This window comes from Nannobrachium achirus (genome assembly GCF_963921795.1).
Source record: "Nannobrachium achirus genome assembly, chromosome: 12".
Classification (NCBI taxonomy): Eukaryota; Metazoa; Chordata; class Actinopteri; order Myctophiformes; family Myctophidae; genus Nannobrachium; species Nannobrachium achirus.
In genome coordinates, this window is record NC_137832.1 from 51548917 (window position 1) to 51564226 (window position 15310).

General features: G+C 42.6%; 1 protein-coding gene across 1 annotated transcript in view; it reads right to left on the reverse strand.

Moving 5' to 3' along the window:
• wdfy3 (WD repeat and FYVE domain containing 3) overlaps positions 1-15310 on the reverse strand; it is a 165648-nt gene that overhangs the window by 95238 nt on the left and 55100 nt on the right. The window contains exons 9-13 of the mRNA XM_080739319.1: positions 11895-12094; positions 11327-11615; positions 10425-10526; positions 4979-5172; positions 556-827 (exon numbers count right to left, since the gene is read on the reverse strand). Of these exons, the coding sequence (XP_080595445.1) occupies positions 556-827; positions 4979-5172; positions 10425-10526; positions 11327-11615; positions 11895-12094 (1057 nt within the window). The remainder of the gene's footprint in view (positions 1-555; positions 828-4978; positions 5173-10424; positions 10527-11326; positions 11616-11894; positions 12095-15310) is intronic.

Genomic DNA, 15310 nt, shown 5'->3' on the forward strand with positions numbered 1-15310 from the left:
TATTTCTGACTTAAAAAACTCAAAAATCTTGCAAATTTCTGACCTAAGAAACACAAAGATTTACCACATAAACCGCGCAAATTCATGTGTTATAAACGGGCAAATATCAGACTTTTTAAACTCAGAATTTTAGATTTAAGGTGGCACTTTGTTTGGATCAAAGCCTAAAAATCACCCACTTTGCAATATATGGCTTAATTAAATGATACTTGTGAGTCACAAGCATGTTGGAGACACACCACGTTGTGAGCTTGTAGATCGGTTATTTTCGGTGAGCGACCCCATCACAAGGAAGTATAAATGCAGCTGGCGCACACACACAGTGCGTATATAGGCTGTGATTAATTGATTCATTTAATTCAAGAGTAGGCTATTTCATTATACTGCTAAATCCGATTGTAAAGTATAATTTAATTAAGTAAGTAATAAAGTACCTTGATTTTACGCCAGCCCTCTTATTTATTTTAAATTAAATCTCACTCAAAAGACTACGACTAAAACTAAAATCAAAGTGTGTGCTAGCTGTCAAAAGAAAATAACACCAGGTTTCTTTACCTGACAGCGTCGGCCAGCTTGTCGTACTGGATCTCTGTGCGGAAGAAGTGTGAGTTGGCCGGCTCGTAGCGCATGGCGGCGGTCAGCGTGCAGAAGACGGTGTGCAGCAGCTCGAACACTTGGTTCTGGTTGGCGCGCTCCCAGCCGTGGCGCGGCGGCTGGCACAGAGAGCGCTCCATGGCCACCAGCAGCGAGGTGACGTACACGAAGCCGCCCACCTTGCGGAAGACGGTGCGCGTGCGGTGGCTCTCCCGCAACACCGCCAGCAGGGCCTGGGGGGAGGGACAGGGAGGGAGGGACAGGGAGGAGGACACTTATGACGTGGTGCCAAGGGTCATCAATACTGATCCATCTAAAAATATTAGAATATTGTGTAAAAGTTCCCACAGTGTGGAGCAAAACCAGCATTGCATTGTATTGCTGGTGTTGGTCTACTATGTTTTATCAAGTTCAACAAAGCCATCTACCCGTGGATTTTAGAGCACTTTGTGCTTCCATAGGTTTACAAACTTTATGGAGATGCTGGTTTCCTTTAGCCAGAAGCACTTGGCACTTGCCCACAGAGCCAAAACTACTAGTAACTGGTGTACTGGCCATGGTATTACTTGGCTTAACTGACCAGCCAACTGGCCTGACCTGAACCCCACAGAGAATCTGTGTTGTGTTGTCAATAGGAAGATGAGAGACACCAGACTCAACCACACAGATGTTTCTATCAAAGCAAACCTGGGCTTCCATAATACCTCAGCAGTACCACACCACCTTCAAGCCACGCTCCAGAAATGTGTTCAAAAGTATTCCAGACCAAGTACTGAGTGCATAAATTAACATAAACTTTCAGAAGTTTGACATTGGTTGTTAAAAATATTTTTTTTTGCCATAATCTTTTAGCTCTACAACAGAGGCAGAGCCATGCCAAAACATGTATTAACCTCTTGAGCCCCATTGCCCCCGCCGGCGGGGGCAAAAGGTGTTGACCTCTGAACAGCTGTCAATAAATGTCAATAAATCAATAGAGACCAAATCAAAGTACAATTTCTTTGTTGATTATTGTTACAGTGGTCCTACAGCATAGTAATCAGCTGCCATTGTACTTTTCATCCATACATTACTCCTATTACAGTATTATTACTACTTATTGTTACTCGTTTTTATCATTTTTCACCCTATACTTTAACATTACTAATATTACAGCACTACTCTCACTTAAACATCTGTAGAGTTTACATAGTTTGCAATATATTCATACAATTTTGCCTATCAATTGGTGACACCTTGGTGAACAATTTTTCTATTCACTATATATGTTTTAAATGAGGTCTTGAGGCTCATTCACTATTCAGAAGGCAACATTTCCATAGGCGGAGGTCTTTTTCAATCATCTTTTCCTTGGTAAATGATCACAGCAGGACAATTTGGTCAGAGAAATGTGATGTTTTACACTGCATTTGTGAATTTTCAGGGGTTAGCTGACATTTGGTGAGTCAAGAGTAGCCACAATCATGGTAGTTTTGTGTCCACAACTGTTCCAATTTGGGCATACATTTTAGGCAGATTTTTCCCCTGGACCCCCCTGGGGCTTAAAAAAGATATCCTTTTCGGCAAAGTGTTTCTTATTCGATAGAATAATTGCTGAGAAGATAATCAAGCTTAGCTTTTGCGTTCATTTGATGTAATTTGGAGGCCTTTCAATGTTATTGCAGCTTTGTTAATCAATGTATTAAAATTCCAATTTATTCTTGCTCTACAAGAATAAATAAATAAACAAACATTTAGAGCATCAGTGTAAGAAAATGAAGGTGGGAAATTCAGTCTAAGACAAATGCATGGTCAGAATATCTGGAGATATAGAAATATGATGTGCAATTAAAATAAAAATGTGTATGTTTCTCTGACTGGATAAAAGCATTTGCTAAGTGACTAAATTCAATTGTATCAAAAATAAGTTTCACTGACAAACAGCATACTTTGTCTACCATCTAGTTAATGTGTCTTATGGGAAACAAACCACATTAAGCTTTCCATGATGCATTAAGGTTAAACAAAATTAAATGGAAAATAAACAGCATTGCCTTCTTTTATTCAATGTAAACCCTATCACTCTGGTGTTCCGGCTTGTTTTCCATGCTACATAAAATCTCTTCATTGAAAAAGGCGACAACGTTGTGAGCTTTTTGGTTCAGCCATTTTCAGGACACGTTCACCCATGTTATGAAATGCCCAGAATAGCTGTCACCACTTTTTAACACGGTACTACAGATGAAGATCAGCCTCCGGCTAACCCTGGTTAATTTACAAAACAGACATGTTGATTAATGAGCACCGTCCCCAGTAGATAAATTAACAAAGTTAAAAGTTAAAAGGTTAATTAGGTTGTGAAATCGCGACGACCGGCATAACAAAAAGGAGATGCAGGCGAGTGCGGAACAGGTTAATGCTACCGCCGAACGGAGCAAACTTGGATAGAAAGAGAAATGAAAGTGCAGCGATAAGGTCCCTGTGCTGAGCCCCTTCATTTACATACTGCCTGACTCAGCAATGTGCATTTGCTCATAGAGGCTTCCCAGCACGCTGTCCATGTCCCCTACAGCTGGAGTCATACAGACAAAAATCACCTCTGAGAGACCTGAGCAAAGTGTGAAAAGGGATTTAAAGGCCAAGTGAGGCCATCCTACAGGGTCACACAAAAGCATCAAAAGTAGCAGATCCACAAGCTCGAAGCTCGGCAGGAAGCGACGATGTCGATGTACTACGTTTAGCTATTTTTAAAATTTGAATCCTGAAAATTAACAGTTTGGACATAATGAGGTTTCCACCCGACGGAGACAATATGAAAGATTAGGATGTTTACATTTTATCATTCTTAAAGCTATGTCCATGCTGTTCTACATACATCCAACCAGTTGGAAAATCTGTAGAGTGAGGCTTTGGCCTCTGCTTTCATGAAATATATGAGACTTTTAGGGTTTATGAATGCCTTATGCTACAGTGGTTTGACCAATGTATTATTATTGTAGTGCACTGGTTTTCAACCTTTTACATATGAAGGTCTATTATTTCTTGTAAATTAAGTAATGCAGATGTTTAACAACAATTTTAATTGTTTCATCTTACTTTCTCAAGAGATATATAATGGTCCATTTGGTTACCAACTCTCCATCATTTAGCTGGGGACCACCAGGAACCCCCTCAAGGACCACTGGTGGTCCCCGGACCACTGGTTGAAAACCATTGCTGTAGGGTTTGGCTTTACCAGCCACATGGGTTAGGATTATTATGCCAAATAACTACTTGCGTGCCGTGTAATGCACCAAAAACCAGCCGATCTGCAAGCTCACAAAGCACTGCAGTGTGATGCATTGAAAGAAGAAGTATTAGAGAGCACCAATAGCTAGTAGTCACGAGAAAGACATACGAGCCTCTACGTACGGAATCCAAATGACTGAAACCAGTAGTGGCGATTGAGAACTTTAATCCATGCAGTGGCATAGCTGCACTATAATGTATTCAGTCAAAGATTAGTGGGAACACGAATGCTTACACAGTTAGCGGAACAGACAGGGAGTCTGCAAAGCCATTTGGAGCAACTAAATCCCAGATTAGGAGACTTTTCCCTTTGCTGAGGAAAATCTAATTACAAGAAAATGTTAATACTTTCTCTCTTCCACGCTGGATTTGATGTATCACAGCAGCCTTTTTCACCTGTGGGACGGCGATAATTAAAATCCCTGACCGGGATTTAGTGTTAATCTGGCTGTGGCCTCTTCAGAAGATGTGATAATTAAGTCATATGAGGGAGGCCAATTTGAAATTATGCAATTATGCATTATGACAAAATGACCACTTATGCTTTGCCATTTTCGGTTAGTTTAAAGATACAGTACTTTGTTGCGTTTATGTGTGTCTTGGTATTTTCTCTTCTATTCCATGACATACAGTAACAGACATAAAGTCTTGGACATTGAAAAACACGCAGTGGCTGCGCGCACGTCCGCAGATGATCGAAAATACGGTAAATGACTGCCAGTGGAGGCTTATGAATGAATTTAATACTGTCAGGGAAATGAGTTAGAGAGTTGTATCTATTAGTGTGTGTGTGTGTGTGTGTGTGTGTGTGTGTGTGTGTGTGTGTGTGTGTGTGTGTGTGTGTGTGTGTGTGTGTGCGCGCGCGCGCATGCGTGTTAGACAGCTGAAATGCACAAACGGGCTTGTCGAGTTCAAGTGCACCAGTTGCCCGAAAATCTGCCCGTCGAGGATCGGCTTATGTGCACATCAACGGGCCTGCCTCAAAGCAATGCAAAAGGACCCCAAACTCTAAACTCCTCCTATGATCGTCGCAAGCGAAGAACCAGCCATTGTGTGTGTGTGTGTGTGTGTGTGTGTGTGTGTGTGTGTGTGTGTGTGCGTGCGTGTGTGTTCTCACCCGCAGTATGTCTGTCTTGAGCTGCAGCTCGGTGGAGGGGGCAGAGTGCATGAGGCCCAGCAGGGTGCCCATGTCATCGTCTCCGCTGGGCGACAGCACCAGCTGCTGGATGATGAGCAGTGCGTGCTCGCGACACTGCCGGTACTTGACGATGTTGTGGACGCAGCGCGCCCCGCCAAACTCCCTGAACAGACCTACACACAACACCACACACACACACACACACACACACACACACACACACACACACACACACACACACACACACACACACACACACACACACACACACACACACACACACACACACACAAGAGGAGATCGTCATCATTAACGTCATAACCTTTATTTCAACTCGGGATACAATTGAGAGAATGTAGCCAAGATACAATAATCAACAGATATACACACTCATATACAGCAACATATTAAAATGAACCAGAACACAGAAAATACTCACAAAACTAAAATATTGAAGGAACAAAAAAAATTGACCCAAGGAAGGTAGTGTTGTGATTTTTAAGGACTTCTGGAGCTAATTGCCTTGCCTTGCCTACTAGCTCTGTATGAGCAAATGGAACTGTGAGTGAAAGAAAGTCACTCCAGCAGCACTCCTTTCAAAAAAAAAAAAAAAAAGCAGATGTACAAGCTCACATTTTTTGAACACCCAACGCAAACATCGAACCCCACCAAACTTCCTGAAAAGACCTGGGCAGCAGTGGCTCAGGGGTAGAGCGGTCATCTTAGAACACAGAGGGTTCCAAGTTTGACCTCGGGCTTCCCCAAAGTTAGTGTCGAAGAGTCCTTGAGCAAGACTCTGAACCCCTAGTCGCTCCCGATGAGCAGGTTGGTGCCTTGCATGGTTTCCTCTGCCATCGGTGTGTAAATGTGTGTGTGAATGGGAGAATGTAATGCACAATCTCTGTGAAGCGCCTTGGATAAAAATGCACCATTTACAGTTCATCTACCATTTACCTACTGTACAACATCACAAGGACAGAGACAGACCAGGGGACATAGAATCATTGTTCGGGGCCGTGGGATTTTCCTAGACGGTTTAATTGTGTTTTTTGGGGCTTTGAACATTTTGTACATACTGTATACATGCACATTGCATTTGTGTAGGTCTTTTAGGCTTAGTAAACAAAAATTGCACAAGGTTGTGAAGAAAATATAGTTGAGCCGGAAGGCAAAGCTCTCAATCTTCGTTCCTACTCTCACCTATGGTCATGAAGTGTGGGTCATGACCGAAAGTATAAGGTTGCAGGTACAATCGTCCGAAATGAGTTTTCTCAGACGGAAGGATTATATCTCCACACTGGCCTGGGAACGCCTCGGTATACACCCGGAGGGAATGGAGGAAGTTGCTCAGGATAGGGAACTCTGGAAATCTCAGTTGGAACTGTTACCGCCGCGCCCGATTCCGGATAAGCGGTTGAAGATGGATGGATGAATGGATGAGATATGGCAAATAACTTTTACAAAAAGACATGACTGACAATGGCCGGTACGAATAATCAAAATAGATGATGTATCATGGCCCAAATAGGGCCATATTTTCTCCTTTTGTGCTTTTTTATTATCAACCTTTTTAAAAAGAGCACAAATGTATGTGTGTGTTCCTGTTGTCAGGGTGCTTGTGTCATTCAGCCAACCCACATACAGGTGGTGATATAATTCTGTACATGGAGTGAGCTCACTCCCGTAGCGCCCATGCATGTCATACTGTATACCTCATCCTTGTTTTGGGTATGGCTGTTTTGACACACACGGTGTGTAATTACAGTAGCTGATTATATGACTGTCACTGGTCAACTTTCCATAATGCCTGGCATTGTCTCTGTGTGTGGGGATCTGCCTGGGGAAGAGCAACTGTGGGGTCTCCTTTCATAGGTGCAATGTGAAAAGGAGCTTTATATTCCAGTGTGTGGATGATCTGTTTTCTCCTCCTTTTCAGGTAGCGTTGTGACTCATTGCATTTCCACCGGCCTCCCTTGGGGTGTGTGGGTGCGTGTGTGTATGTGTGTGTGTGTGTGTGTGTGTGTGTGTGTGTGTGTGTGTGTGTGTGTGTGGGAAAAAAAGCAATGGGGGGACATGGGGGGTCACACAGGAGAGAGAGATAGAGAGAGAGAGAGAGAGAGCAGAGCAAGAGGGGGATTAAGAATGACTTGCTGTTTTCACTCCAGTACAATACAAACTAATCACAAACCGAGAGGCTCTGTCTGTCTGTCTGTGTGTGTGTGTGTGTGTGTGTGTGTGTGTGTGTGTGTGTGTGTGTGTGTGTGTGTGTGTGTGTGTGTGTGTGTGTGTGTGTGTGTGTGTGTGTGCGAGCGCATCTATGATTTTGATTCATTTCTGTCTGGCAACCATTATGTATAAGATTCAAATTCGCATTCATTGTATTGCTACTTGTATAGTTTAAGTAAAAAATGCTTCTACCACAACGGCTTACAGTCTGCGTTACCCAGAACACCCTGGGCTGAGCTGTCATTGAACTGTGTCTAAACCGCTGCGTGTGACAGATAAACCACGGAGGCATGGTGGCAGAAGACAGAGGGAAGGTGCAAAGAGTGACACACACCAAAAGAAGAGTAATTTGACAGCTAGAGGACAATCAGTACCACACACACACACACACACACACACACACACACACACACACACACACACACACACACACACACACACACACACACACACACACACACACACACAAACAATGTTGTCGTCTGTGGTCACATGATTTGTAGTGACAGCAGCAAGGAAACCACAGCCGAACGGTCCCTGATGAATACACAAAGCACCTCCTCCTCCTCCGCTTATCTGAGCGTGCACGTATGTGTGTGTGTGTGTGTGTGTGTGTGTGTGTGTGTGTGTGTGTGTGTGTGTGTGATTGTGTGTGTCTGAGTTGGGGGGGGGGGGGGGGGCGAGAATGAAAGGTGAAAGAGGAAAAGAGCATTGAAACTGACAGTGAAGAGAAACCAGGAGAAAGGGAGGAGTGAGAGAGAGACGAGGAGAGAATGTGAAGAGAAAGCAAGTAAGTGATGACAGACAGACAGTGAGACAGAGATAACCATTACAACTGAACCGAACACTGGCCATGTTCTCTATGTTTTGCAGGACAGCAAACTGAACATACTGGCTGAGCAATGGATCAAATTCGACATGTTTTAGATTAAATTCTTGTACTATTTAACACAATATAAAAATCACACCCGTGTGAAGTGGAGCTGTGTGTGTGTGTGTGTGTGTGTGTGTGTGTGTGTGTGTGTGTGTGTGTGTGTGTGTGTGTGTGTGTGTGTGTGGATCATGTGTACCGATTTTTGTGACATTTGAAGAAAATATGTAGGAAAAGGAGCAAAAAGTGTGTTTTGCGTTTCCTGCGTTTCTGAAGTAAGGATATGGTTTCTTGTTTTTAAGAAATAGGCTCCTCCCACAAGTTCCGCAAGGCGATTACGTTGTCGCGTCTCTCCAGAGATCGTTTGTGTTTCGTTTTGAGAGGGTCATTCCCCCTGAAAAACACGTTTTGGCATGAAACGGTTACGTTTTTCGCGTTTGTGGCGCCCCCTATGGGTCGAAGTGGAAATGCTTTTGGGTATATGTTCAGTATAGCGCCCGCCACTTGTGTTTAAAATTTTGTGTTGACTGGATGTTTCGTTTGTGATTTATGGCTACTTCTTATAAAATGGGTTCCTCCCGCTAACTTTGGAAGCTTGTCACGGAAGAACGGTATGGACTATCAAAATATCGTTTGAATATGTTTATCGCATGAGTCGATAGATCATGTGTACCGATTTTTGTGACATTTGAAGAAAATATGTAGGAAAAGGAGCAAAAAGTGTGTTTTGGAGAAAATTCAAGATGGCGGAAAATCTATCCTGGCGCAAATGGGCGTGGCCTATGTGGGGAGATGCGTCTTGACCCAAGGAATCCAGGGAAAAAAGAATTTTAATTTTCCGATCTACGGTTCAAGAGTTACGGGGCAAAACGTAAAGTGGGCCGTTATAGCGCCACCATGAGGCCGAATGATGTAATTATTTTTCAGTTAATCCTTGCCTGCATTATGAACCTCCTCTCCAAGTTTTGAAACTGTAGCCCCAATGGTTTGTGAGGGAAAAATAATTCAATGTGAGTTTTTGTGATTCCCATTATAAGTCAATGGGGAAAATTAATTCACTAATAAATTTATATCAATTAAACGATACAACTTTTCTCTTAGAAAAGTAATAGCCCACGATTCCCGAGTAAGCCGGTCGATTTGACATATGGCGCGAGTGTGTGGTGGCAAAACTGTGGGACGCCGAAGTCCAGGCTACGTACAGACACACAGACACACAGACACACAGACACACAGACAGACCCACACAGCCACGTATAGGGAGCCTGTGCTTCACACAGCTCCAAAAATAAATGTTATTGGTCCGCAGATATGTGCATTACTGTGGTACGCTTTAATTTCAAGCACAGTGCTTTTGTTATAGGCTGTAACAATGTTGTAAAATTCCGGTTGCGTTCATTATAAGCTGTTTCTATGCATCACTCCGTTCAGAGTATCCTCTCTGCACATTCATCTCTACACTCTCGGAAGCCTTATTTATATTCCTCCACATGAGGGTGTCTACGAGCTAAAAACATGTCTGATGCTGTTAGCTAGATAACTATGTTGTTATTTTTGCCAGCAGAGTGTGCAAGTACTGCGTTAGGTGATTTGGTATATCGCGTAAAATCAATGGAAAAACCCTTGTACAGTAAGTATGTGGCGTGTCTGTTTGCGTAAATGTCTACGTAGCCAATCAGGGGTCACCATCAACAAGTGCGACCCGATATAAATAACAGGGCGCGCTCTGCTGGCACGCAAGTAGGCCATACATGACCACAAGTGCACAAGCAGGGTTCCCACACATTTTTACCAATTAATTTCCAAAACATTTCCAAAACCTTTCCAGAATATTTAACCCAATTTCCCGGACTATATAACAATAATTCAGCTCAATAACAGGTCGCTTACTCCTATGCGCAATGCCCAAAGATAGGTAGTGTATGCCAGTGGTTCTCAACCTTTTCAGGTCGTAAACCCCGAAATAATCATATTTGAACTGGGGACCCCCCCACCCTGAGGAGCACTAAGAGTTGAGGAATTTTGTAATACACGGTTCTATTGTGAAAATAGCAGATCTCACGCTGCGAGGCGTTGTGAGCATGTAGATCTGCTATTTTCACAATTTCTGCCTCTAATATTTGACAATTTGGCCCATGTTTAATTTGTAATTTCAGAGGTATTAACAAAATCAATAACCAAAGACAATGCATAGCTATTTTTTCCGGGACCTTCCAGGACCCTTGATAAATTCCAAAACTTTTCCAGTACTGGAAAAATATTTTTCTAATTTAAAAATATTTCCAGGAATTTCATGACCGTGGGAACCCTGACAAGGAGCTGCTTTACCTGCGTTTGTGTTGGAGCCCTGAAGGAGCACGGTGAGCGTCTCCATCACCAGCCAGGCCAGCTGCTTCTGTTCCTCTGCTACCGTGTTGTTTTTACAATCACCTACACACACACACACACACACAATCAAAAGGAAAGTTAACATGGCGTATAGATGTGATGTCATAGCAAGGACAGGATAGAGAGAAACAGACAAAGTCCAATGTCAGCTTAAATTTCGATATTTCTTTGTTTAAAACAAAAAGTATTGTGTGAAGTTAAAGCTCTATATTCTGGTAGTAGTCATTGCTAACAAGGGTCTCCTTGTCTCTCCAGCTCTTTAGAAGAAAATAATTGCTCAACTTTCAGGTGGGTTGCAAGTTTCATCCAATCGGCACAGAGACATGCTGTCAAGCTGCATTGCAGCCTAGGTGCACGGACCAAGGCATTAAGATGCTTTAACTATTAAAAAATAGCAGATATACAAGCTCACAGATGGTATGCTTTTTCTGCTTTTGAAATTGATGTTATCCTAGATAAAGTACTATGTTCTATCCGTCTGTCTTTCAATGTTATATGAGATACTTAAAGTGTGGTTCCTGTGGAAATAAGCCGTAGTGCTTTCTAGGATCTCCTTTTAGTTGACCTTGTACCATGAAACTGTACTTTTTTCTTTTGCAAACTTCAAATAAATTCTTCAAACTTAAACTCAAACTTAAAAAAAAAAAAAAAAACAGCGTGGCACAGAGTGCCGCGCTGCGAGCTTGTAGCCATTTTTGAAAAATCTTTGAATATAACTTTTTAAAAGCAAACATATGTAACTCAAATATTTGCTTCTGGGGGGGTCCCTGGAACAACATATTTTTGAGATGGGGGGTCTGTGATGTGCATTCCAGGTCCTAAGGTTTTAAGTGGCGTCTCACCCTGGTCGTTGTTTGGCGTCAGCTGCTGCTGCGAGGCGGTGGCGGGGTCCTTGAGCAGCGCGGCGTACTTGTGCAGCAGGTTGACCAGCACCTCCAGCAGGCCCACCTCCCGCAGCACGTCGCTGAACACCGGGTCGTGGCGCGCCAGCTTCAGCAGCGTGCGCGTGGACGTGATGCCGCAGGCGTGCGACGTGCTGGACTTGAGCAGCACGCTGACGCTGAACAGCTCCTTGCACGGCACGTAGTTCAGGCTGAACACCACAAACTCCAGCACCTCAAAGTACTTGGCCTTTGGGGGGCGGGGGTGGGGGGGTAGAATAGAATGGAACATTGGTGATCAAAATTTGGAATTTGAAGGTCTCCCCCTTAACTTTGACAGTGTAGAAAAGGGCAGAGGAGAATGACACTGGAGCAGCTCGGACAATTAAAAGCCTTTTATTTAGGTGCTAGTACAAACAATAATGACATTTTGAAATGTCGATCTTCCTCAGAGTCATGACTTTAAAGTGCTCAAGTGTCATTCTCCTCTGCCAAGACATTATGGATCGTTTTCAGCCCTATACTCTACCTGGGCGTCAGGTAGCTTGGCCACGCGCTCGGCGAACTGCGACAGCGTGTGCTGCGCCTCCAGGATGAAATAGTTGGCCGGATCGGCCGCGTAGATGTTGCCGATGGCGTCCAGGAGCGTGCGGGCCAGCCGGCTGGTCTTGGCTCTCAGGAAGGCGTTCTGCAGAACTGAGAAGGCATTGATGTTCCTCACTGTGTGGCCTGGAGGGACAGAAACACACAATTCCAATTTCAATTCAAAATAGCTTTATTGGCATGAGAAAACGTGTTTACATTGCCAAAGCAAGTGTCAGAAATATAATAAAAACTGCTGAAAATCAGGAACATAATATATACAGTTGGAGGGGGTACAGCATTGTGTAAACAGAGCTACAGTAATGTCACATTGTGTCATTGTATATACAGCCCGGGGTATAAAGGTTTTTGACACAAATAGCAGCAAACCTTTGCAGTCACTTTGGGAGAAAAAAACTGCATTTCTTTCTCTAAACAAAGAAAAACCTCAGATTTAAATTGCGTTGAAAAGGTAGCATCACTGTTTATATGTGCAGTAGATCTAGAGGTCTATTTAGTACAAATAGTCCTTAGGGTATTCCATTGGCTAGCCTTCTTTATCGCACCAGTTCACAAATCTTGCTGCTGTGTTCGCACATTGGACACAGTGGAGTTAAGTAGATGACTGCTACAAACATTCTGCTTTAATAAGGAATTCATCTAGTATTCTCTTTAAAGCTGGAATCGTACACCTATTTTAATGAATAAAACATTTCAAACAAGCTTGTACTACAAGCCTGCCTTAACCACAACTACTGTACACCAGGCTCTATACACAGTAGCCGTATTGTAAAGAACGTGGGCACCTTGCTTCCTTCATGGTTGTTACCAATGATACCAACAAAGGCTCTGTTAAGTCAGGGTGCTGATATTGTGCATGTTGGCTCACTGGAAACACTGTACTATACACCAGTAGGTCTCAAAGTGTCCTTGAGGGGGTTCCAAATGGCCCCCTTTTATACTCTGAGAATGTACAAGAGTGGTCCTAGCCTTGAAATCCAAACATTTGAGAACCACTGTGCTACAATAGATGGAACAGAGCCTTCATTAGAATCAATGTTAACACCTGTGAAGGAAGTAAGGAAGGGGGCCATATTTCTTTACAATATGGCTATTGCACAATCATCACTGCGAGAGTTTGTAGAGCTCAGCGCCATTTTCATTATTGCTGGGGAGGTGGGGGACTGGGGGATCCATTTTAAAGTTCTCAATAGTTTTTTGAAAATGTGCCCCAAAACAGGAAGGCCAGGTTTAAAAGGAGTAGTTCACCTCCAAAATGACTTTTTTTTTCTCCCCTATTGATTACTCACGCCATGGAGACTAGAGTTATTATTTTTTCACTCACACCATGATCCCAGCTCAAGACTCTGGACACAGCTGGAGCTGTCATTTCACAGTCACAATTATGTTGAGTATATAGCTGCTGTGTGATGGATGTCGCTCAAGTGAGTGAAAACTCAGTTTTTAACAATTCATGGTCTGTCTGTATCTGTGTTTGTCTGTCTGTATACCAACTCACCCACCCCCCAGCCACCCAAATCCATCCACCCATCTCTAAACCAGTGCTTCCCAAATTTTCCAATCTAGCCTGGCATGGCAGGTCCTTCTGGTTTTCCAGGCTACTTTGCGGCCAACAGCCAGCCAATAAGCTCAATGTAGATGGGCTATTTGTGCCATTTTTTATACAATACTATTTTTTACAATGTAGCCCAAATAACACATTTTCAAGCAATATTGAGGTATTTGTACTTTACCTGAGTATTTCCAATTTCCAATACTTTTACTTCTACTTCACAACATCTCCGATACAAATATTGTATTTTACTTCACTACATTTATTTTAGAACTTTAGTTACTAGTTACTTTGTACTGTATATTGATTATTATTACAAAACATACAGTACATTTCAACCCTATATACATTTCGGCCTTTTGAAAATAGTCGATCTGCTATTTTCAAAAGACTTGTATACATTTGAAAATTTGAAATGGGACATTCTACACAATGAGTACTTTTACTTTCGCTAATTTAAGTTTATTATGATGCCAATACTTTTCTACTTTCGCTCAAGTATATGTTGATTACCGGACTTTTACTTGTAACAGGGTATTTCTGCATTGCAGTGTTGATACTTAAAAGTTTGAGTACTTTCTTTCACCACTGCCCCCAGGTAAACTCTCTGCTCTCAAGTACATTGGACCTCTTGTTACTGAGTGCTTGTTGGCTCACAGCTCCAGGCAGACATCATTTATCTCCCTTTATGCTTCTGGGTCAACAGACAATGTGTCTACTACTACAGTCCCTACAGTACCTGACAATATATAGGTCACCACACTCTCCCTGTGAGTCTGTGACAACAAGTCATTTAAACATTTACAAGTATCCCATTACTGATTACAATATACAGTTTAGGCATTTAGCACAGTGGTTCTCAAAGTGGATTCCAGGGACTCTGTGGGTTCCTTTAGGGGGCCTAAACTGACCAATACAAGTCTGTAACTCTGACAGTGTACAAATGGAACCAAATGACATTTGGTTCCATTTGTACACTCACACTGCCAGAGTTAAGGGGAAAGTGGGAAACCTTGACATTTTAAAGTTTGAGAAACAATGATTTAGCAGACCGTGAAACACTCTTAATCCAGAGTGATTTACAATAAGCAAGGACTGCACAAGGTTATGCATCAAATGCATAGAAATAGTAATCTAAAACCGTAGGTAGACCAAGAACCTATCATCAGTCTAACAGCAGAATAGCCAAACAAAAATCAATAATATGTACATTGAATTGAATATAGTATATGAGCTAAGGTGGAGGCTGAAGAAGTGAGTCTTCAGGTTACGCCGGAAGCTAGGGAAAGGGTCTGCAGTTCTACCTAAGTGCAACTGGGAGTTTATTCCACATTTCGTGGGCCAGGAGGGAGAATACAGTAGTCTGCGAGGAGTGGAGCATTGTCCTGGGTGTTTTAGCGAAGGTTCAGTCAGCTTCCCTAGCGTGAGCGAGAGGCTTTGAAGGTATGGGGGTGCCATACCGTTGGTTGCTTTAAGTTGTTTAAAGACCATCAACTGCCTGCTGCGTACAAATTCCCATTATATGTCCGTGCACATGATCTATCTGTTCATATGTTATAAATACTGTATCCCCATTGCTGACAACTGAGTACGTAAAGCTGTAAATATTGTGGACACATTGATGTTCATATTACCCTATGTGCACATTCAGGAACACTATTTTGCATGAATAAATATTCATGTAAACCAGTTTTATGCACAACTGCTCCATAAATATAATGTCACTAGCACTATACATATCGTCTAAGTCGGGTGGAAATGTCGAAAACTGTTACTGTTCAGTATTCAAA